The sequence below is a fragment of the Barbus barbus genome, assembly GCF_936440315.1.
Source record: "Barbus barbus genome assembly, chromosome: 1".
NCBI classification, from domain to species: domain Eukaryota; kingdom Metazoa; phylum Chordata; class Actinopteri; order Cypriniformes; family Cyprinidae; genus Barbus; species Barbus barbus.
The window spans coordinates 7,036,587-7,060,303 of NC_136729.1; the positions used below are offsets into that span (position 1 = coordinate 7,036,587).

At 35.5% G+C, this 23,717-nt stretch overlaps 1 protein-coding gene across 2 annotated transcripts in view; it reads left to right on the plus strand.

The window, feature by feature from the left end:
• The window catches only part of LOC306857216 (aryl hydrocarbon receptor nuclear translocator 2-like), a 95,091-nt gene that overhangs the window by 15,436 nt on the left and 55,938 nt on the right, over nucleotides 1-23,717 (plus strand). Inside the window, exons 3-7 of one of the 2 annotated variants that reach the window (XM_079397038.1) lie at nucleotides 133-180; nucleotides 4,356-4,569; nucleotides 5,560-5,773; nucleotides 19,699-19,801; nucleotides 21,934-21,999. In XM_079397038.1, the coding sequence (XP_079253164.1) occupies nucleotides 133-180; nucleotides 4,356-4,569; nucleotides 5,560-5,773; nucleotides 19,699-19,801; nucleotides 21,934-21,999 (645 nt within the window). Of the gene's footprint in view, nucleotides 1-132; nucleotides 181-2,538; nucleotides 3,023-4,355; nucleotides 4,570-5,559; nucleotides 5,774-19,698; nucleotides 19,802-21,933; nucleotides 22,000-23,717 lie in introns of those variants that run through there. The other variant, XM_079397039.1, reaches the window with a different exon arrangement.

Genomic DNA, 23,717 nt, shown 5'->3' on the forward strand with positions numbered 1-23,717 from the left:
TTGTGATTTGTTGATTAGCTTCTCTGTTCAAGTTCCTTATGATTTATATAAACTAAATCAGTTTTTCTGTTGCACAAGCTGCCCATATATAAACGTTTTAAATGAGCAAGTGTATTTGTTTTGTTGTTTCAGGATGGACTTTGATGACGAGGACGGCGAGGGACCCAGCAAATTTTCAAGGCAAACTTTTTCCGTTGTTTGCAAGCTTTCCAAACAAACAAATCAGACCACGCGCCATGTCCTTTCTTTTATATTTTCTGTTGTTTGACCATCTCTTTCAGCTGTGCCACAGCGTTTGTGCCATTTCAAGACATCGCGCATGTTTTGTTGCCCTCAACTTATGGTTTCCTTTCAGTTCATGTTCTTTTAAAGGAGCTGTATCCATAGTTGCACTGCCTGACGGTAAAGATGCTTCACATTTAGCTGTAGCGTTGGAATGGAGACACTGACCCCTGCTGGAGATACAGGACAGACTCCAGCAATTCCTCTCCTGCTTGGTGCAATTGCTGTCTTTTATTAATCACCATCATGTTGTTCCAAACCTACAGTGGGGATCGAAAGTTTGGGAACCCCTTGCAGAATCTGTGAAAATGTGGATAATTTTACCAAAATAAGAGAGATCATACAAAATGCATGTTATTTTTTATTTAGTACTGTCCTGAGTAAGATATTTTCCATAAAAGATGTTTACATATAGTCCACAAGACAAAAAAATAGCTGAAATTATTAAAATAACCACATTCAAAAGTTTGGGAACCCTTGGTTCTTAATACTGTGTGTGGTTACCTGGATGATCTACGACTGTTTTTTTGTTTTGTGATGGTTGTTCATGAGTCCCTTGTTTGTTCTGAACAGTTAAACTGAGCACTGTTCTTCAGAAAAATCCTCCAGGTCCTGCAGAATCTTCAGTTTTCCAGCATCTTTTGCATATTTTAACCCTTTCCAGCAGTAACTGTATGATTTTGAGATCCACCTTTTCACGCTGAGGATGATTGAGGGACTCAAACACAACAATTAAAAAAGGTTCAAACATTCACTGATGTTCCTGAAGGAAACGCGATGCATTAAGAGCCGGGGGGTGAAAACTTTTTAAATTTGAAGATCAAGGTAAATTGCACTTCATTTGTCTTCCAGGAAACATGCAAGTATCTTCTGTCGCGTCAGAAGGGCAGTACTAAATGGAAAAATATGATATTTCAACAAAATAAGAAAAATTTGGACATCTTCATCCTGTTCAAAAGTTTTCACCCCCCGGCTCTTAATGCATCGTGTTTCCTTCAGGAGCATCAGTGAATGTTTGAACCTTTTTTAATTGTTGTGTTTGAGTCCCTCAATCATCCTCAGCGTGAAAAGGTGGATCTCAAAATCATACAGTCACTGCTGGAAAGGGTTCAAATATGCAAAAGATGCTGGAAAACTGAAGATTCTGCAGGACCTGGAGGATTTTTCTGAAGAACAGTGCTCAGTTGAACTGTTCAGAACAAACAAGGGACTCATGAACAACCATCACAAAACAAAAAAAACAGTCGTAGATCATCCAGGTAACCACACACAGTATTAAGAACCAAGGGTTCCCAAACTTTTGAATGTGGTTATTTTAATAATTTCAGCTATTTTTTTGTCTTGTGGACTATATGTAAACATCTTTTATGGAAAATATCTTACTCAGGACAGTACTAAATAAAAAATAACATGCATTTTGTATGATCTCTCTTATTTTGGTAAAATTATCCACATTTTCACAGATTCTGCAAGGGGTTCCCAAACTTTCGCATGCCACTGTATATGCTGCTGCTTTCCATGCCACATTGAATGATACACTGGAAATGTGTAGGATTTTCACTCAGAAATTGCTAGTAATTTTCACAAATAATTCCAACGGAACAGCAAGTAATACGTTGATTAAACATGAAATAGTGTACATCAGAAATGTTTATTTTTCATTTTTGCAGTGTACACAATGATATGCTCCGAAGATAAAGCAGCATTGCTTTCTTCAAAACAATGCACTATATATCATTTAAGACTTTGTTTCTGAAATGTATGTTGTCAGTAACCTAAAGCTTTAAAATATCATCAAATCTTATCTAAACAAACAGAAACATATGGGTTTGGAACAACATGAGGGTGATTAATTGATGACGTAATTCAAATTTTGTAGTGAACTTTTATGCTAAACGTTATATGGTAGACTTATATAATATTCAGTTTTTTTGTGTCTACTGTCTGAAATGCACAAGACAAACAGGCAAATGTGTTGCTTGACAAGTGGCATAATTACAAATATGTTTTTTTATTACTTTGTTTTGATATTTTATAATATAATGCAATGCTAGTGTTCGTATCTAATGAGCTATTCATGTAAACTAAAACTAAAACCATAAAATAGATATGTTAGTTGGATTTGGACACATTTTCACATCTGTTTAACTTTGTGCCATCAGAAAAACTAATTAAAAATATAAAACAATACATTAATAATATTAATAGATTATAAAACTGGATGATACTAATAATAGAATCTCAGTGATACTAAAATAAAACTCGACTGAAGTGTCCAAATACTCCTTGGAGGCACTTTTATGAAACCGTTCATACAAAAGTGAGTTTATATCTTGGGATACAGACACCTCAGGTTGTTTAGTTTGTCTTTTTTGTTGTTTTTCATTATCCAGTGGTCACAATTCATTATTATATTACCATATTCACACAGTATAATCCAAACCGTGCGGCATAATAAATGCAGTTCATGATCACTCCATTTGAGCCACAATCATAAAACCTAAAATTGATGTAACTGAGATTTTCAGGCTCATTTGTCTTATTTTGATCTCCTCTCTCTCCCGTCAGGTATGACGATGATCAGATTCCCGGTGATAAGGAGCGTTATGCCAGGTAGGGCTGTCTTGAGGAGGTTCCCTGAGGATAGCTAGAAATCAGGCCCCTGCCGCCGCCAGGAGCGACCTCGTTCTCTCACCTTGGCCTCACACGAGCGACTCGGTCTAGATCTAATCTTAAATGGGTATTTAATTATCCTCAGCTGACACTCTTATCTGAAATTGTCGCATTGCTTTGAGCCATTGCGCTCCATGGACTAATACAGCGGCCTGGCCTCCGAAGATTTATCGTTTTGCATTTTCCACTCAAAAGATTGGTTCGCATCTGTCAGCGTTCAGTTTATTGCCGGAGTCTCAGCTAAATCACAGAAATGAAGTAAAAAAGTCTTAAATTATCCTCTCTGGCACTTTTTTAACTGAGCGTTTCAGTTGAAGAAGAAGTGTTGCGGCAGATCAGTCCCAAGGAAGAAACTTTTTCCTAAGTTTGAAAAGAAAGCATGAGCCAAATAAATGTATATTCTGGTCCCGAATGCCTCCTCTATAGTAACTCATAATTATGTATTTATCAATCAAGGTCTACATCGAATGCATATATAAGTACATGAGAGCAGACATAGGTAGGTGGCAATTATTGAAATTTCACAATTGCAATTATACAAGTGAAAGAAGGATCTCAAAAATGCACACACACACACACATTTTTGAAATATTATAATATTCTATTGAATTACAACAGTATACACTACCGTCAATTTTTTTTTGAAAGGGATATGTTAAATTGATAAAAAGTGATAGTAAAGACTTGTATTGTTAGAAAAGATCTCTATTTTGAATACATGCTGTTCTTTGTAACTTTTTATTCATCAGAGATTCCTGAAAGTGTCATAGGTTCCAAAAAATATTAAGCAGCACAATTGTTTCTAACATTAATAATAAATATTAGATGATTTCTGAAGGATCATGCCACACTGAAGACTGGAACAATGGGTGATATACATTTTTTATATTATATTCTTTATGACTATATTTTAAAGTATATCAAAAAATAATTCTTTTAAATTATAATAATATTACACAATATTAGTGTTTTTTTAATCAAATAAATGTAGCTGTGATGAGCATAAGAAACTTCTTTAAAAACATTTAAGAATCTTACTGATCACAAACATTTGAACGGCAGTGCATATAAAGATGATGATTATTATTTTGTTGCTATAATGTTTTAATACTAATATTATATTTTATAATATACTGTATAATGTTATATTATATCTATAGTAATAATAATAACAGTATTATTATATATTATTTAATAATACTTATATATATATATATATATAATAAAATATATTAAATGCATTATATTATAAAATTATTATATTATATCAATTTTAACTAAACAAAATTGTGAGGTTTTGATATCCTTAATGGTAATTATCTACTAGCTGTAGTTGTAAGAGTGCTGTGGAACTCTCACTGCATGCTAATGATGGCAGTATTGTTCCTCTTTTCATCCAGAGAGAACCACAGTGAGATTGAGCGTCGCCGGCGTAATAAGATGACCCAGTACATCACAGAGCTGTCGGACATGGTGCCCACCTGCAGCGCTCTAGCCAGGAAACCAGACAAACTCACCATCCTGCGCATGGCCGTCTCACACATGAAGTCCATGAGGGGAACAGGGAACACGTCAACTGACGGCGCTTACAAACCCTCCTTCCTGACTGAACAGGTGAGAAATAACTCGCCTGAAGCATTCAATATATCAGTAATGCACTTAGCAAAGGACAAAAATGGCCTTAAAATCAGACATTGCCATTTTTTCATCCTATAAAGTCTACTGTGTCATACTAGATGTGCAATTTTCTTAGGCCTCTAAATGATCAAAACTCACAATCTGTTCCATGCCTTCTGTCATCCGATTTGATACTTTATTCTCTTTTAGCGAGTAAAAGGCCTTTTAGTATAAATGTAAAAATGTCCACTTTCAGCTTGTTTCATGTGTCTTCTTGCTGTGAAATCTTTACTGATCTTTATAACGTGAACACAAGAATAACTTTTATATTGGTAGTAATATTCCAAGATGAACACTTACTAGACTGAAGCGATTTAGGTTATTATAATTTTATTGAATAATCTTGTTAAAATGTGAGCATCGAATATGATCGTCAGGCTTTTGAGGATCGTTTATTTGTTCATCTCTCAATCATCGTTGCATTGCATTGCATAATGTGTTTTGAAACTACAGAGCTTTGCTCATAAAACCAAGCATTTAAATATTAAGACATATTTTGGGAGACTGATATTCATATGTATACTTTTTGGCAGTGTAAATATTAACATCTGCACAAAATGCATATTTTTAGAATAAAATTGAATTGTTTTTTGTTCATGTTTGAGGATGAGCTCCATATTCTCACTGTATCATAATATATGAGCTATACAAGCCTGATGTTGCAAATACGATGCTCAAGAAAAAACACATGCAAACTTTTGGTTTTGATTTTGACGAACTGTTCTAAGCAAACCAAATTAGGTTTTTTCAGACTTTTATATGTCAGGCTTTACGGGGTAAATATGCCATATGCACCATACCTTAGCCAAATGTTTAACAAAATGCACCAAAAAAACAACTAAAAGTTGAGTAGGAAAATTCTGACTTTCTAAATATCACTTGAAAGTCCTTAAAACATCATTTGAAACCCTCTGTTTGCTGTCACAGGAACTGAAGCACTTAATTCTGGAGGCGGCTGACGGCTTCCTGTTTGTGGTGGCGGCTGAGACGGGTCGCGTTATCTATGTGTCGGACTCTGTCGCTCCCGTTCTGAACCAGCTGCAGTCCGAGTGGTTTGGCAGCACGCTCTTTGAGCAGGTCCATCCGGATGACGTGGACAAACTGAGAGAACAGCTGAGCACATCTGAGAACTCAATGACAGGTGAGAGTCTGACACTCATTACTAGCTATGTTTCCATCCACCTATTTTTATGCGCATTTTGGAATATCGCATAAAAAAAAAAAAAGCTAGATGGAAATGCCAAGAAACACGTAAATTCTAAAACTTATGCGCACATTTGAATCGGATAAACTTTTTATCCGATAAGAAAAAATGTGCATAAACCACGATGAAAACACATTTACCGAATTAATTTTCTCCATGTGTATCGAAAAAGTCATGTGACTTTGCGCTGTGAGACGGGATAACTTGACTAGCAGCGGACCGATCTCGTTTACAGCATCTATATGTTGTTATGGTCGTTCTGAAATACCCGAGCAAAGTCTGCCGTCAAAGTATTTCTGTATAATTGTCTTTGTTCCCAAACAGCAGGAATCCACCTCCGAAAGCATTGACAGCATTTATTGTGTTTTGTCTCCTCGCTCTGAGGCGCAAGTCATTTTTCAAAAATGATTATATTCAGTGGTTTCTCCTAGTTTTCTTAGTGTTATTTAGTGCAAGTTTACCAGGAAGTGACGATTTTGTTCTCTTTGACTCGTTGGTTGGAAACTGTGCTTTATTCGCAAATGGTTTATGCGATATTCCAGTTTTGCGCATCATTTTAATTCAAAACTTTGGATGGAAAAATAGCTACTGATTGATCTCTGGGGAACAGGGAATTATTAGGCTTGAGTGTCATAGCGCAACATGTCCGGAGCACAAGTGACTTTAGCTGGGTTTTCACAAACAGGGTCACATATTCAAAATGTCATTTATTCCTGTGATGCAAAGCTGAATTTTCAGCATCATTACTCCAGTCTTCAGAGTCACATGATCTTTCAGAAATCATTCTAATGCTAATTTGAAACATTTCTTAGTATATCAGCGAAAACATTTGTGCTACTTCATATTTTTGTGGAAACAGTGATGCACTTTAATCATCGTTCTTTGATCGTTCAGAAGAGCATCATTCATTTGCAATGAAAATCTTGTTACATTATAAATCTCTTTACTGTCACTTTTAATCAATTTAATATATCCTTATTGAATAAAAGTATGAATTTCTTCATGCAGTATGAAGTAACAAGGTCAAGAATTCAGAGTGATGCTCATGAGTTAAGGTAGCAAAAACACACTAGGGTAAAAGTAAATTGAATTTTTATTTATTTATTTATTATTTTTGGTGCAAGAAGCATTTAAAGTGGACTTCAAGGGAAAATAAACAGTGCTACGAATGTGTTCTCTTTCATACGCGTGTAGACGCCTCAATATTATTTGAGTCAGCGGTAACTTTAATCAGCTGTGAGTTTTTCAAACGAACCGCTGCTTGTTTATGACAACTTGCAGTCGAAGTTTGAACAAACAGTTGAAAATCGAGCTAATGAACTTTCCATGAGATCATAATTGCAAAAATTTGCTGATTTTTTTTGTTTTCTTTTGAAAATAGAACAAAAACAAGTGCTGGCATGATCAGAATCCTCAACTTAGTTTAGTGTCAAAAGATTCCGTGAGCATAAATATGTGATGGACGTTTAAGTCAATGTTGAGGCAGGATCATATACAGATGTTGCACTGTAACGTTCAAGCAAAGATGAGTCCTTTAAACTAGATGGGTTATATAGGTTTTGCTTTACTTGAATGGCTTGTTTCGATCTCATCAGAGGTCAGGACTTTGACTTGGCCCTCTCAGACATGGAAACTCACTCTGTTCATGTTTAATATCATAGATGATGGGTCATGCAACAAAGACTGTTTTGGGATTTTGATCACAGACAGATGTTTCGTTTCTGCTAAATGTACTGGCAGAATTGAATGGTTCTGTGGAAATGTTTGCAATGCGAAGTACATATTCCCTTTCCGTTAAACCCCACGTTCCAATGAGGTTTTGGTGTTGGTATGCACTGATTTGTTTTCTGCAGACATTAAGCTTGGTTTGTGCTTCAGAAACTTTAATTTTATTTGTACATTGTTCATGCAAGATCTTGATGATGTTTAACACACTTTGACAGAGAGAAGCTTTTTTTTTGGAGAGCAGTATTTTTGTCATTATTACACCAATGAAAAAACAAGATGAAAAATAGTTGACTGTGATTAAAATGGACTGCTTTTATTGGAGTGACCATTTTAGGTTTGATATAGCACTGCGGATGATTGCTGTTATTAGATGAGGGTTAGATCACAAGTTTTAGGTGTTTGTTTTTCTAAGACCTCCTTAGTGACGTTTGAACTGCTTCCCATATTTTCAACCACAAACGGAGTTGTATAATACCAGGAGAAAACTATCCATCAGCATTCCCATTCATCTTAAAGAAATAGTTCACCCAGAAATGAAAATTTGTAGAAAATATAGTCAAGGTGTCGATGAGTTTGTTTCTTTATCAGAACAGATTTGGAGAAATGTAGCATTCCGTCACTTGCTCACCAATGGATGCTCTGCAGTGAATGGGTGCCGTCAGAATGAGAGTCGAGTCACACCACTCCAGTCCATCAATTAACATCTTGTGAAGTGAAAAGCTGTGTGTTTATACGAAACAAATCCATCATTAAGGTATTTTTAACTGTAAACTGTCACTTAATCCATAACGCTTTCTCCAGTAAATGTATTTGTTTAGAGCTGTTTTGGACTGCATTTGCTTGTAAGCAGCATATTTCTGTGCATATTTCTCTCCTGATTCAGTCTGGAGAAAGCAATATTATGGATAGAGGGCTTGTTGCCCTTAATGATGATTTTTTAATGAACTTTTAGGAGATATTTTGTTGATTATAGTGATGTTTTTATCAACTGTGTGGACTCCTATTCTGACGGCACCCATTCACTGCAGAGGATCCATTGGTGAACAATTTAATGCTAAATTTCTCCAAATCTGTTCTGATAAAGAAATGGTCATTTTTGTGCAAACTATTCCTTTCATTGTAGTTGAAGACATGCAAATTTATTCGAAGACAAAGAGTGTTTCTGATTGGGCAGAGCACTCATGAGACTCTTTTTGCTGTTTACTGAGGCTGGTGCTGTCACAGAGACTGGTTTGATTTCTCAAGACACCTGTTTCAGTGATATCTGTCAGATAGATTGGTATTTTATGCATGGTATTTCTCAAAAATTGTTTGCAGCACCTTTTAATGCAAGTTATTTTCAAATGGTCTTTACATATTATAGGGAGTTCAAGTGCTTCACCATTGTGCAATTCAAATACCTGCTTCCTGAATCGTGCATGTGTCCTCAAATGCTCTTAATAATTTGAACTTGCACACAATAAATGTTTCACTTTGTGTTTCTCCACTAGAAGGCGCTAGACACATACCACAAACACAGCCTCTCTTCTCTGCTTGTGGACACCCGCAACGTTTTTGAGTAGACCACAGGATGAAATATTCACCTCAGATACAGAGGAACAAAACAGTTTTTCTGTGGGCAACCTTTCCATCTTGTCCTCATTGAAATGCAGCTGAATATTTTGAAGGAGTCATGTAATTTTGAACACATAATCTGTCAGATATTCCTTCAGATGTGCAGTGGCAAGGTTATGGTAGTTTTTCCTTTTTAAAAAAAAAAAAAAAAGGAATATTTTATTAATAATTTAATAATATAATTAATTTATTTTCACGTTTCTGCAATGGCTTTGGTAGTTCTAATTCAGCTTTTATCTCAAGGACACATTTTAAGCATTTTTTTTTTTATGTTAATACATTTGTTAGACCAAAGCAAACTTTTTATCCAAATTTGCATTGCATTCAATTAGTGAATTTAATCCGTTCACACATTCCCTGATTCAATACTTTGATTTTTTTTTTTTCCCCTCCTACTATCTGTATTTTTTAGTTTCAGATTTAGTCTTGTAGTTAGATTTATTTATTATATATATTTGATTTAATATTACCTATATTTTCATATTTAATTTATTTATATATTACATTTAAAAAACTTTAACAAAATTTAAAAACTAACTTGAAAAGCCTGAAAAATTTGTTGAATATTTGAAATATTTTACATTTTTTGCATCACAACAATGGAAATTATCTGTTAAGTTAATTGAATTATGGGATACATTTAGCAAGGACTGTATAATTTAATTATAGCGATAGCTGGAATGAACCAGTGTGGTCTCTCGCAGCCCTTTTGTCTTTCTTGTCTGATTTCCTTTTATTAAAAAGTTTCAGTGAGCCATATGAGAATATCCACCCACGTAATAAAACATCTTTACAGTCAGACAAGGCACAAGCAGGGCATTGTCACAGTTCATTATGTCGACCGCTCATGATATGATGATTATTTTGAGAGGACCAGTCGTTGATATGGCCCAGACCACATTTAAATGAGACCCGGGGGTCAAAGTACCTGCTGTTATCCGCCACAGTAATATGAGCTCTGTCAGGACTCACGGAGTTCGCTTGAAATGCAAAGAGGCAGCTGTATTCATCTCGGCATGAGTCAGTTGTGTAATTTTATTCAGCACATCCAGCATCCAGTGATTTGGCTATGACATGAAACACACCAATGTGCTTGACTGTAATATGAAAAATGATAATTTAGTGGGGTCCAGAAATATGAGACCACATCTGGGGTTTCATTTATTTTCTTTCATTTAAACCTGTAAGCAAATTTTTATGTTTTTGAAAGAAGTCTCTAATGCTCATAAATTAATGAGCTTTTAAAGAGTGTTCTGAAATGCAAACCGTATAATATAATATAAATAACACATGAGACATCAGATGAAGTGTTGATCTTAATGCATTTTTCTCTTTTAAGCTGTAACTATGAATAGGAAAGTATTTGAAATGAATTTTAGCCCTGGTTACTATGTTTCACTGGCACATAAAACTAATCCTAATGTGTAATATAAAGCATAATGAAGGCTGCATTCATTTGATCAAATAGTAAGAACAGTAATATTATTAAATTTTTTCAATAACTGTTCAGTCATTGCATGTAAACTCAACCAGAGGTAAAAAATGTAAAATAAAATCAAATTTAAATTAAATATATAAATAAATGATTCTAGTGAAAGAAATACATAAAGAAGAAAAGCAAAATATGAAATGCCGTGGATGTGTATATGCTGAGTAATCCACTATTTTGTAGAGCCAGATTTATTACTATTAATTACAGGAAGGAAATTGACTTTAGAAAGATGGCAGCATCGTTATTTTATTTTTACACAGAGATTGGTGGGTCTATTAGTAAAATCTGTTGACTTTAGCAATCTTTGTTGCGTTAAAGGCAACAGGGAAAAGGTACTACGTCTTTTTCCCAAAGTTTGCATGCCTGTACCTCAATAAGTATAAAAAATATCTTAATATCCTGGTTTTTAACAAAATTTTCTTTTATATTTATATTTTTATATTTATTCATTTAGCTGACGCTTTTATCCAAAGCGACTTACAATTGCTATATATGTCAGAGGTCGCACGCCTCTGGAGCAACTAGGGTTAAGTGTCTTGCTCAGGGACACATTGGTATCTCACAGTGGATTCGAACCCGGGTCTCTCACACCAAAGGCATGTGTCTTATCCACTGCGCCATCACCACCCCGTATAATATTTTAGCATCCTATTTTAGCATCCTATTTTTTACAGCCCTTTGTGGTTCATTTCCAGAGATATGGGATTTCAGTTTGGCAAATTGTACACATTTGTAATAGTCAAAAACCAAATGTGGGTCACTTTGCATGCAGCGGATACTTTTTTTTTTTTTTTCAGGATTCTTCGATGAACCGAGAGTTCAAAAGTTCAACATTTACTTGAAATGGAAATCTTTTGTAACATTACAAATGTCTTTACTGTCACTTTTAATCAATTGAATGCGTCCTTGCTGAATAAAAGTGTTATTTCTTTAAAAGAAAATCTTACTTTTGAACTGTAGTGTAATTTGTAATGACAAAATCGCACCAAATTGAAGCATTTCCACAAGGGATATCAGATCCAGCTTTATATCATATAAAAATTCGTCAGAAAAGGGCAGTAAGGAATTTCTTTTCCAATCTAAAATTCCGTCCTTGCAGAAGGTCCAGATAAAATATTGCGGGTGAAATATGGAGCTCTTGATGAGGTTTTGATAACCTCATATGTTTTAGTGATAAAGCGATCAAATGAAGCGGCCAAGGGAGATATTTTCCATGTCTCCTCAAACTCTCCTCCGCTAATGTCTGCATACATAATTGATTAAGAGTGATTTGGGCTGCTTCGTATGTGTTCAAGTTTATTTGTATAGCGCTTTTTACGATACAAATCGTTGCAAAGCAGCTATGTCTATCTATCTATTATCTTAGATAGTTTAGAACTTTCATATGGTCTTTCATGTGTGTGTGTGTCTGTGTGTGTGTGTGTGTGTGTGTGTTTCCCTGAAGTGGGAAATGATGGCTGGAGACATCAGTGAGATCTCGCACACCATCCATCAGACCACACAACACCACACACCTGTGTACAACTTCACAATCTGTTCTTGTCTCATATACATAATCATATATATGGACACATTTCACTTGAAGCCTGCATTTGTAATGAATGCATCATAATAGTTTGCTTTATGCACTGTGATTTTTATATACAATACATTGTGCTGCATTGTTTTGTAATCACGTAACCCATTAATGGTTATGCTTTTAAAGAGTGTTCTGAAATGCAAACCGTATAATGATATAAATAACACATGAGATATCAGACTCTTTAAAGCTGTATCTATGAAAAGGAAAGTATTTGAAATGCATTTTAGCCCTGGTTACCATGTTTCACTGGCACATAAAACTAATTCTAATGTGAATTATAAAGCATAATGAATGGCCCACGGAGGGCATTTCTGCCATTTAGAGCCATTTTTACATAACATTAGTTATGCACATAATGCCACGAGTCACAAATTCTGTTGAACTATCAGAATTTTTGCAATGCAATTCATCTTCATGATGACAAAATGAAATATTTTCTCATCAATTATTAAAGCATGCATTGCGACATGCAAATAATGCACAAATTAGTTTTTTTTGCCCGTAGCCTACGTATCTAAACTTGTTTACAAGTTTTGTGAGCTATAAGCTGTAGCATGAAATGAAAAGGAATGACTGATCTTAGGACAATGAACTCAGATATATGAGAACGCTGGTGATTTGAATAATAAAAATAATATATGTATTATTGTTTGTAAGGCATGGTGCAAGTGTTTGCCAGTATTATGGGATTGATTCCAAAGGAATGCATGGCTTGATCAAATGAATATTTTTTTTAAAAAGTCGTGACGTATTGTCAAGTATGGTGACCCATACTCGAAATTGGTGCTCTGCGTTTAACCCATCCAAGTGCACACACACAGCAGTGAGTAGTGAACAAATGCACACACACACACACACACACACACCGTGAACACACACCCGGAGCAGTGGGCAGCCATGCTGCGGCGCCCGGGGAGCAGTTGGGGGTTCGGTGCCTTGCTCAAGGGCACCTCAGTCGTGGTAGTCGCTGGACATTCCCTCCCCCCACCTACAATTCCTGCCGGCCGGGGGCTCGAACTCGCAACCTTTCGATTACGAGTCCGACTCTCTAACCATTAGGCCACGACTTCCCAATATCAGCTTTGGATGAAAGTTTCTGTGTAAAGTGTAAGTTGATCGTAGCTCCATTGATTTCAATGGGTCTACGATGTACTTAAGCTTACGATGCTTTTGGGAAACGCAGCCCAGATATGTGTTGCTTAAGGTTATAGATTCAAGCGATGTCTGGCCTGAAATTCTCTGTGGCAATTAAACACAAAGTATCTTAATGGGACTTCAACTCAGAAGAGCATTCTGTAGTCGATGACTAAACTGACCCATTTTTCCAGAGTTTATTTCTATAAACATACTTCACTGATTAAGATAACATTCTCATTACACGCTTTATTTTTTTATTCATATTCATCCTTGAAGGACAGCGATTAGTTCTCTGGCAACACTCTCTGTTTGTCCTTCCATCTATGATGGTCTTGTCGACGGCGACTGCCGCCTAAATATTTAACTTGGCTGGGGTTGGTGGTCTGGGATATTTGCCATTTTTGTTGCTTTGTTCATTTTTATAATAATAATGATACACTTGCCCACCACAGAGGAGAAACAATGGAGTCGGTGTGGCAGAACGGGGCATATGTGTATGGCACAGCAGCTTCTCTGATGCTAATGAAACGGCCCTTTGCCCAGATTTCACACTGTGCCTTTTTCTTCTCAGAGGACTTGGGGATTTTGCTGGAATGTCCTTGCGGTTCTGGGACCGATCTGGGAGTTCTGGCTCACATTTTCTCATTCCTCCAAGCGTTGTCCTTAGATCCCCTTCAGGTGGTCATGGAGTTGAAGTTGGAGGAGTCTTGTCAGGAGGTTATGTTCCCATGCCTGGTGTTGGGCTTCTTGAAAGATCAACCAAAGTTCTCCGTTGCGGAAGCATCCAGGGAAAGTGGTCCAAAGCAAACCCCACCTGCTGAGCTCTGCTTTGGGATGCAGGAGGCTGAGGAACGGTCATCCAACCCATGCAGGTCTTCAAAACAGCAAACCATCATGCATAGATGACTAGCACTTACTCATACCAGTGCAAACAAGAAGATTGATTGAGGCACGATCAAAGAGAGTTACCGTAAACCTGGTCAATGGCTTTTATTGTGTCCTCTAACAAGTTCAAACCAAGAGGTCAATGGAATTCAAAAGATGAATTCTGTTGCCAATTGCAAGTGGTTGTTTGTTTCGGTTTATTGTTGTCTTTGTCTTGGAAGTGTCTGGTTACACTTATCCATCTGATGACGTCCCACCTCTCAATCTCTATACATTTGTCTTATAAACATGGCGTAAAATGTGTCTTTAGATTCCTCTGTTATCTTGAAGTATTCTGCACCAAAACTCAAACCATTGTGCATGTAATTATACCAGAGCAAACAAAAAGATTGATTGAGGCACGATCCAAAATAGTTACTGTCAAACTTTTATTGTGTCCTCTAACAAGTTCAAACCATGAGGTCAATGGAATTCAAAAGTTGAATTCTGTTGCCTATTGCAAATGGTTTTTTGTTTTGGTTTATTGTTGTCCTCGTCTGTTTCCACTTAGTCTCAGACTTAGACACCATGCCCACAGATTGCTGTCTGAGCATCTGATATGGCACAAAAAATGGGAGGCACTTCGGAAGTTTTGAAGATGTCATCTGTGTAGTTGAATTCTACAGGGTTTCTTGGAGATGTGTGTGTGTCATGTTCTTCAAACATCCTCCTGGAAACAAAGCCGTCATGAAGCCAAACCCCCACATGTAAGAAGAAAGCTGATGAGTCTAACTCTGACACTGACTGCTTGTTATTTAATTGCTGCTGAATACCATGAACAAAAATCATCCGGCTACATAAAAGCTGGACTCGATTAAGAGCTGTTTATCTGCAAAAACAGAGCTGCACGATTCTGGATAAATTGAGACTTTTTTTTTTATGGAGGTTGTAGTTCTCTCACAATTCGGAAGAAAAAATATTAAACAACTAAACAAAATCTCATGGCATTTATGAATGGAATAATTCAATGACTCAAGATTTACTTGTTTCATTACTGGATGAATCTCTTGAATGAATGATTCAAAGACAAATAAATTGTTTAACAGCTCCTTTTCGCCACCTAAATAAGACAGGAATTGATAGGTGGAATTGAAATTCAAATTTTACAAGAAATATCTGATTCTGGAATTGAAATCGATTTTTGATTCCCAACACTATATATGACCAATATATATATACTCATACCAGTGCAAACAAGAAGATTGATATGCGATTAAAAGAGAGTTGCCATGTAACTGGTCAGTGGCTTTTTGTGTCCTCCACCAAGTTCAAACCATGAAGTCAATTGAATTTGAAAGAAGAAATCTGTTGTCTGTTGCAAATGGTTGTTTGTTTTGGTTTATTGTTGCCCTCGTTTTGGCATCTGGTTCCCCATCTGATGACATCCCAGCTTTAGATCTCTATATGATTGTCTTTATATACATGGCTTAAGATGTTTCTTTGTATTCCTCTTTTATATTGAAGTATTCAGAGTTTTGGTGCTTCAAGACTTGGAGAAACTTGTTCATTCCTTTATCACCAGCAGGGTGGATTACTGTAATGGTCTCCTCACCGGCCTTCCCAAGAAGACCATTCGACAACTGCAGCTCATCCAGAATGAACCAGAAAATCTGAGCATATCACACCAGTCCTCAGGTCCTTACACTGGCTTCCAGTTACATTTAGGATTGATTTTAAAGTACTTTTACTCATTTATAAGTCACTCAATGGCCTAGGACCTAAATACATTGCAGATATGCTCACTGAATATAAACCTAACAGACCACTCAGATCATTAAGATACCAAGGGTTCACACAAAACAAGCGGAGTCCGCTTTTAGCTATTATGCGGCCCGCAGTTGGAACCAGCTTCCAGAAGAGATCAGATGTGCTAAAACATTAGCCACATTTAAATCAAGACTCAAAACTCATCTATTTAGCTGTGCATTTGTTGAATCAAGTCAAGTTAAGTCTGCTTTATTGTCAATTCTTCCACATGTACGGCACATACATACAGAGAATTTAAATTGCGTAACTCTCAGACCCTTGGTGCATACAGTTAACATTTAAGACACTGACAGCAGACGTTCAATGTGCACTGAATGAGCACTGCACTGTATTTTATGTATAATAATTTTCCACTCTTAACTGTTTTAAATTAATTTTAAGTCATTTCCTTGTTTTTATTGTTGTGATCATCATTATTATTATTATTTTTAATTCCTTGTTTTTTTTGTGATTTATTTTTATTATAATTTTTTTTATGACTATTTCACTTTCTTTTATGTAAAGCACTTTGAATTACCACTGTGTATGAAATGTGCTATATAAATAAACTTGCCTTATCACAATTTCGTGTCATGCTGCATCATCTCAGAGATACTCAAAATCCTGTTTTGACTGCTGGAAGAAGTCAGAAAGTCAAAAAAGTTCAGCATTGGGGAGTCATTTTGGAGGTGATTACGTTTGAAGTCTGGAAAAAATCCTGTCTAATTTGACATCACTAAACTGCTATTATATTGGCGTCGAAAAACCTTTTTGCGGTTGAAATAATTTTCCATTTCTAGCAAGGTTTTGCCTTGTTGAAAGGCCTATATTACAGCACGACTGACCTTTTCGGTGTTATTGGGTTGTTGGTAGGGCAGTGGGTCGCCATCTGGATAATTTACAATTATAGTCCTGCTTTGTTTATCATCTCCATATGGTTTCTCACCCAATTGTTTGTTGAACAACAACTACCAAGGGCCTCTTTCTTGATGTTCTTGAGCTGTCGTGTTATCCGTCTTCGAGAGGATTATTAATAGCTTTTAAATGCTTCCAACGTTCTTGACGTCTGTCCTTCAGAGTGGAAAGACTTCTCGACATTTAGATCTGCTCCTGGGGGCTTTAGCAGCTGTCACCAGATCAGTTCGATCAAACTGCTTCTTCTCCGCTGAAAGGCATGTCAGCTAATTTGTTTATGGAAATAACTTCAGGCTTCAATAATCCCAATAATCCCATTTTGTCCTATAGGTATCAGCATTCCGAGAAGTATAACTCACTATTTGGCTATTGTTGTGGGTGTTTTGTTAAGCCAATAACATTTTTTGGCTTCTTCTGATTGTGTTCCTCCCTTATTCTAGCTCTGCTGGATGGGGGAAAACAACTTTAAAATGGTTGTGATTGGATTATTTTAGCCGGTCTTCTGTGCCTTGTAATCAAGCAGATGTTGTAGCGGTGAGCGAGATGAGATGGTCATAATGTTTACTGTGCATCTGTATGTGTTTGTGGGCACGCTTGTTTGTTATGGGATTTATTAGGATTGAACGGTCCCTGAAAGGCACTTCTGCAAACTGTTACTGCGGCATCTCAGAAATGCATTTTGTAATTTATGGCCATGATTCAAATTAGAGATGTGTACGAGTAATCGACTATACTAGTGAAAGCACAATTTTAGACAATGCACATTTGTTCTCTACAGCAGGCAAAGACACAATAAAATTAGCCATGCTAAATCACTCCCATAAATCTAGTCAAATGAATATACTGGGTGCTGCTGTGGATATATGATGTTGAACTGATATGAAGTAATAGCTTAATAGCTGTTGCATTTCTTTTTGGTACGTTTGATGCTTTATATATTCATGCATCCCAGCGGATGATGCACCTTAATAGTTAAAACTTAAAAGTAATTTTATATGAAAAAAACAAACAAAAAAACATTTGGTTAAAGGCACAAAATGTAAGATTTTTTATTAAAATCTCCAAAAACCACTAGGACAGTGTTATATATTTTGCTGATGTGTGTACTTACATTATCCCAAATGTTTCAAAGAATGTTTAAATCCAGAGAAATAGCAATTTAAATAGCGACTCGTCCCTGGCCAATGACGTCATACACCCTCGATTTCCGGTTTTGTTTTGTAGAAGACATGGAAACGCCAAAGACGCTTTAATATGTTATGCGTTTTATTAGACAGGTTGACGGCCGCACAGAGTAGCATTATAACAGAACTTTCAAATGTATCTAGTATGATAAAACAGCGCTGCTTTACCCCACATACGCTCGACCGGAAGGAGCGGAAGCGGTCGAATGTGGCATAATATAAGCTCCGCTGATTTCGAGCCGTGTGTCACGCTCGTTCAGCGGCCTCGTTTCACTTTGACGGCTTTCAGCTTCATGCTACGACGTTAATAAATCTTTAACACATTAGCTCATCCATGAACATGATTTCTGCCCGAGTCCTGTCGGATTTCATCGCCTGTGGGGATGAAGATGACAGCTCCCATGATCCCACACTCAGTCACAGCATCATCAAACTACACCTTTGTTTCTTTGTTTTGAATGCGTGCCCTCCAGCGGCGACACTTACATATTGTGCCTTTAAGTCTTTATAACCAAGTCTCTTGTAAACCAGTGAAGACGAGTAGCTGTTTGACATTGCTCTATATCAGCATGGCTGTGATTTAGTCATAGGTGCAAAGCCACAGAGCCAGCGAAAGTTTCAAATAGGAGTCATTTTTATTAACAAATTGCATTTGTGAAGTCTAAACAACTACATTCTCACTTAAAAAAAAACCTCTTAAATCTACATTCCGTGACATAAAAACAGATTTTGGGTGTCTGCCATGACACTTGCTGTGAGCAATACTGCAGACGGAGTGATACAAATGGAAACATTCTTGTTTGAGATAAATAGCCTATATATAATTTTTTTTAAAAAGTGATTGTGAAATATAAAAATTAAAAACAGTTTTCTCTCTTAATATATTTCTATTTAATATATTGGTGTAATGTAATGATTTCTGAAGGATCATGCAAAGACTGGAGAAATGGCTGCTGAAAATTCAGCTTCGTATCACAGAAATAAATGACATTTTAAAACATTTTAATCTTTTTATCAATATAATAAATATCATAACATAAATATATTTTCATCATCAACATCAAAAAAAAAAAAAAAAAAATAAGTGATGATTTGTGCCAATAATTGAGTTGAGTTTAACTTTTCTTTAAAAACAAAAATATTCTTCTTTAAAAATAAATAAATACATAATATTATTTTATCTCAATCTTTGCTCTTTTAAACTTATTATCATTATATTGTAATAATGCAATCTTTTTTTTATCAACCTAAGTGATCATTAAGTGGAGGCTTCCAAAGTTTTCAGAGAGAAGCGTAAAGCTGTAGCTGTCTTTTATTAATCTAATAAAACTCGGAGATATGAAGGATGCAATAAAACTATATAGGTAATCAAGATTAACATGAGATTGTCAGAAACTGTGTGTGTGTGTGTTATGTCTGCTTTAAATGTCATGTAATAAGGGATTTTGTTAGAGTCCTGTACACAAATTAACTTAAAATGCTAATTCCTAATTTAACTTCTTTCCTGTCTGTGTGTGTGTGTGTGTGTGTTGATGGCCAGGGCGTATCCTGGATCTGAAGACGGGGACGGTGAAGAAGGAAGGACAGCAGTCCTCTATGAGAATGTGTATGGGCTCCAGACGTTCCTTCATCTGCAGAATGAGGTACAGTCCATGCTTTCCGTGAGCTCACAGATCTCATGATCACAGGTGTGGTGTGGTGTAGTGATTTAACGATCAGGACTGATAATGGAAGGTGATAATGCAAGTTCAGTTCCCAGTAGAAGAAACAAGCCTTGAACCATCATGTCCATTTTTTAGATATTGGCACACCATAGTCTTTGCATATGGAGGCCATTCAGGTTCGATTTGATCAGATTTTGAGATCTTATGTCACACATACAATATATATATATATAAGAAATATATATATATTGTATGATGTTTAAAAAGGTTCATATTTAGGTGAGCTGATTAGCATCACTACTTATAAATACATTCACACCTATATGTTTATGAACTAATTGCACAAGTGTAGAAATCACTATCGATCTGAGTCTCTGCATCTTTCAGTCTTCATTATGATCCTTTATGAAATATTTTCCTCTTTATCCAAGTGTTTTTGTTCATCTTTTATTCTGACTATAACAGTATAATTTTACTGTTCGATTTTAAAGCCTGCATGAACTTTCAATACAACAAAATGCAATAATAATTGGATTTTTTTAGCAATGAGCCGAACAGAAACTTGATTATTGTTGTTGCTGAACATTCCTGTGCTTCCCGCAGTATGTTTAAAATGTGTTTTCATTCATAATGTTGTTTTGAAATGTTGTTTGGTCTATATTCAACAGCAGATGAAAACATGCACTTCCCGAATTTGATTCGAGGGTCCATGCTAGTTTGTCACACACCATGACGAGCAAGTTCCAACATAATGCACGATTAAGCCACATATGTTTTTGTACTTCCTTCAGCACATAAATATGAGCGTTAGCGACTTTGTTCATGCTTAATGTTTTCTATTTGCGGCTCTTTGACAGATTGAATCCGCATGCTAGCAGCTGAGCACATCTGTTGAGTGTGTGTTTAAACGCTTGAGATAAACAGAACCCCTAAAAAACATGAGCGTCATTCTTAAAAGTTCTTACACTATGCTTTAAGCGGCCTTCAGAGTTGAATCATGTCTAATAGCGTTACTTGCTTGTTGTGATCCACAAACGTGCATGCTGTTTATTTGCATACCTTGCATTCATGAACACTACAGCCTATTTGACAAAGACCCGAGGGAGTATAGACTGTCTTGCCAGGTTGAATGGAAGTGATTTTGGGAGATAAACAGCTCAAGTTGGAACAGATGTGAACTATTTTACCCCTCAACAGGGTCAGATATTTCAGGTCACTCGTATAGTCGTTACTGTCTTTACTAGCTGGATTCAAATGATAACAGCTATATAAAGTCATAACACGGTAACTAGAAAATTAGATGTCATCAGTGCTTGTGCTATGAATAATCCTTATTATTTTAATATTAGTTGTAAAAATGACTTCTTTTTTTGCTTTTGAGTTTTTTTATAGTATTTTCTTTGTCTGTCAAAATGACTGACAACATTTTGAATGTTCAATTATTTATTTATTAGTTAGTTATTGTTATACATATTATTTAATCCGAGTCTTCTTTGCTGATTGTGCCACAAAAATTTTATAAATGATTTGTTTGTATTATTATCAACATAAATATGATTTTTTATTTTTTTTAATTAAAATAAGTCATAATTTGTGCCATAACTTAAAATAATTAAGTTGTTGAGGTTTTAAGTTTAACAAAAAATTTGAATTGTCAGTCTTTTCTTTAAAAATAAATAAATACATTTATTTAGTTTTAGTTAAGACAACCTCTGAGTACATATTATTTTAATTGAATCTTTGCTCTTTTAAACTTTTTTTTATCATTGTTTTTGTAATAATGCAATTTTTTTTAATTAACCTAAGTGATCATTTGTGCCATTAAAAGTTGAGGTTTCCAAAGTGTAATGTTTAACCAAAAAATGTAATTGTCAGTATTTCCTTTTTTTTTTTTTGCTACATCATTTTACAGTTAATGCAGCCCTTGAATACGTTTTATTTAATCTGAATCTTCTTGTCTCTACAAACAAATAAAAATATTTTATTATCATAAATAACCTAATGTAATTAATTTGAGGTTTCCAGACTTTAATGTTGAACATAAATGTACATGTATTTGTATTCTTATCCATGTATGGTGATAATTTAACGGTTTTCAAATGTTTCTTTAGGTGTGGCAGTGCTCCACTGGATCATATCTCACTGAATCGGTTGTCCAGCATGAGAAAGAGATACAGGTATGAATCCTTTTTCAGTTTTCAAATTTGCACCCAATTCTGCAGATATTCAAACCCCAATCTATTAACCAAACATCCTGTAATTCAAAACACAAATTGTACAGTAGGAGTTAGCATTGCTAATTAATTTGTAATGTACACTTACAATCAAACCCATTAAAAACTCAACAAACAAAAGAAAAATTACAACTGCATGTTTCACATTTAAGTGTCTATTTTTTATTTGAACATGGTATAATGGTAAGTCTTAAAACAAAGAAAGTATAACAGCACACAGTTTATTAAATAAACTCTTATCTTAGTTGGCTTGCGGCACTTTTCGGTGTGAGTTAGAACTTTTGGCATTACATGAACGACTTCTAGGAATTTTGTTTCCTTAAGAAAATTCTTAGAATTTGTTAATTCCTCCTGTAACTTGCCCTTTGACCCCTGATGTTTAACCCGATGCCCTCCTCTCTGCAGCAGGCAACAGTGTTGTTCGTCTGCATCAAACTTGCAGCGCTGTGTATTTTGCGGGTTTTGACAGCTCTGGAATGCAGGAATCACCTCTTCCAGGAGCATCTGTGAGATTGCAGATGTCTAATTGATAAATGGCACATGTGTGTCAAGTGTTTATGCAAAAATTACCAAGGCTTGTTGTACAGTTCACAAAACACACAGAGGTGAGAAGGGCCAATGTGAATGAGGGATATTGTTGGATACTAAATCTAAAAACAAAATAATATTGTTTTTTGTTTCCATTTGGTAGATCCTTTTATCCAAAATGACATTAAGTGCATTAAAGGAAAGAATGTGCTTTATCATTATGTGTTTACCCTGGGAATCGAACCCGTGACCTGATGTTTCTCACGCAGTTGAGCTCATAAACAAATATTAAATAACGAATGCAAACTAAATGCCATGGCATAGCTAGCAGTTGAGCTTGCAAACGGAAATAAATTAATTAATGAAAATCTAAATCTAATCTTAACTGATTTGACAGGGGATGGGATTGTGCACAGAGCGCATGAAGAACATTATGAGAAAGGCACACAAGTGATTCGTGTTAATGGATGGAGTGAGTCTGATTCACAGTCCAAGGATATTGAGCAAATTTGGTTTCCCAGTAGACTACATTTATTTCACTTGTGAAGATTTCTGGAAATGTTATTTTGTTCTTCATGTTATTAATTAAAGTCTGTACATTGGTTTCAGTGTTAGAAATAGATGCATTTCAGTGTGTCAGTGCTACAATCCATTACATTTCGACATATAAAATAGTCATGATTTACAGTTCTGTTTGTTGGTGCTATTTCCACAGAAATTACATTACTTTTATCTAATTGCTAAAATAGAAAACCTAAATAGAAATGTTGAACAAAAGCTAAAGTTGACTAAATCCAAGCTAGAATTGAATGTACTCTGTTTTTGTCAGTAAAATTGTTTTGGAAGAAATTAACTTTTATTTAGCAAGGATACATTAATTTGATCAAAAGTGTCAGTAAAAACATTTAGAATGTTACAAAAGAGCTCCGTTTCAAATACAAGCTCTTAAACTTTGTTCATTGAAGAATCTGGAAAAAAAATCCTAAAAAAGTGTTAACGAGTAATGATGCTGAAAATTCGTCTTTGCATCACAGGAATAAATGGCATTTTAAAATATTTAAATAGAAAAGAGTTATTTGAAATTGCAATAATATTTCAGAATACTAAAGTTTTTACTGTAATATTGATCAAAT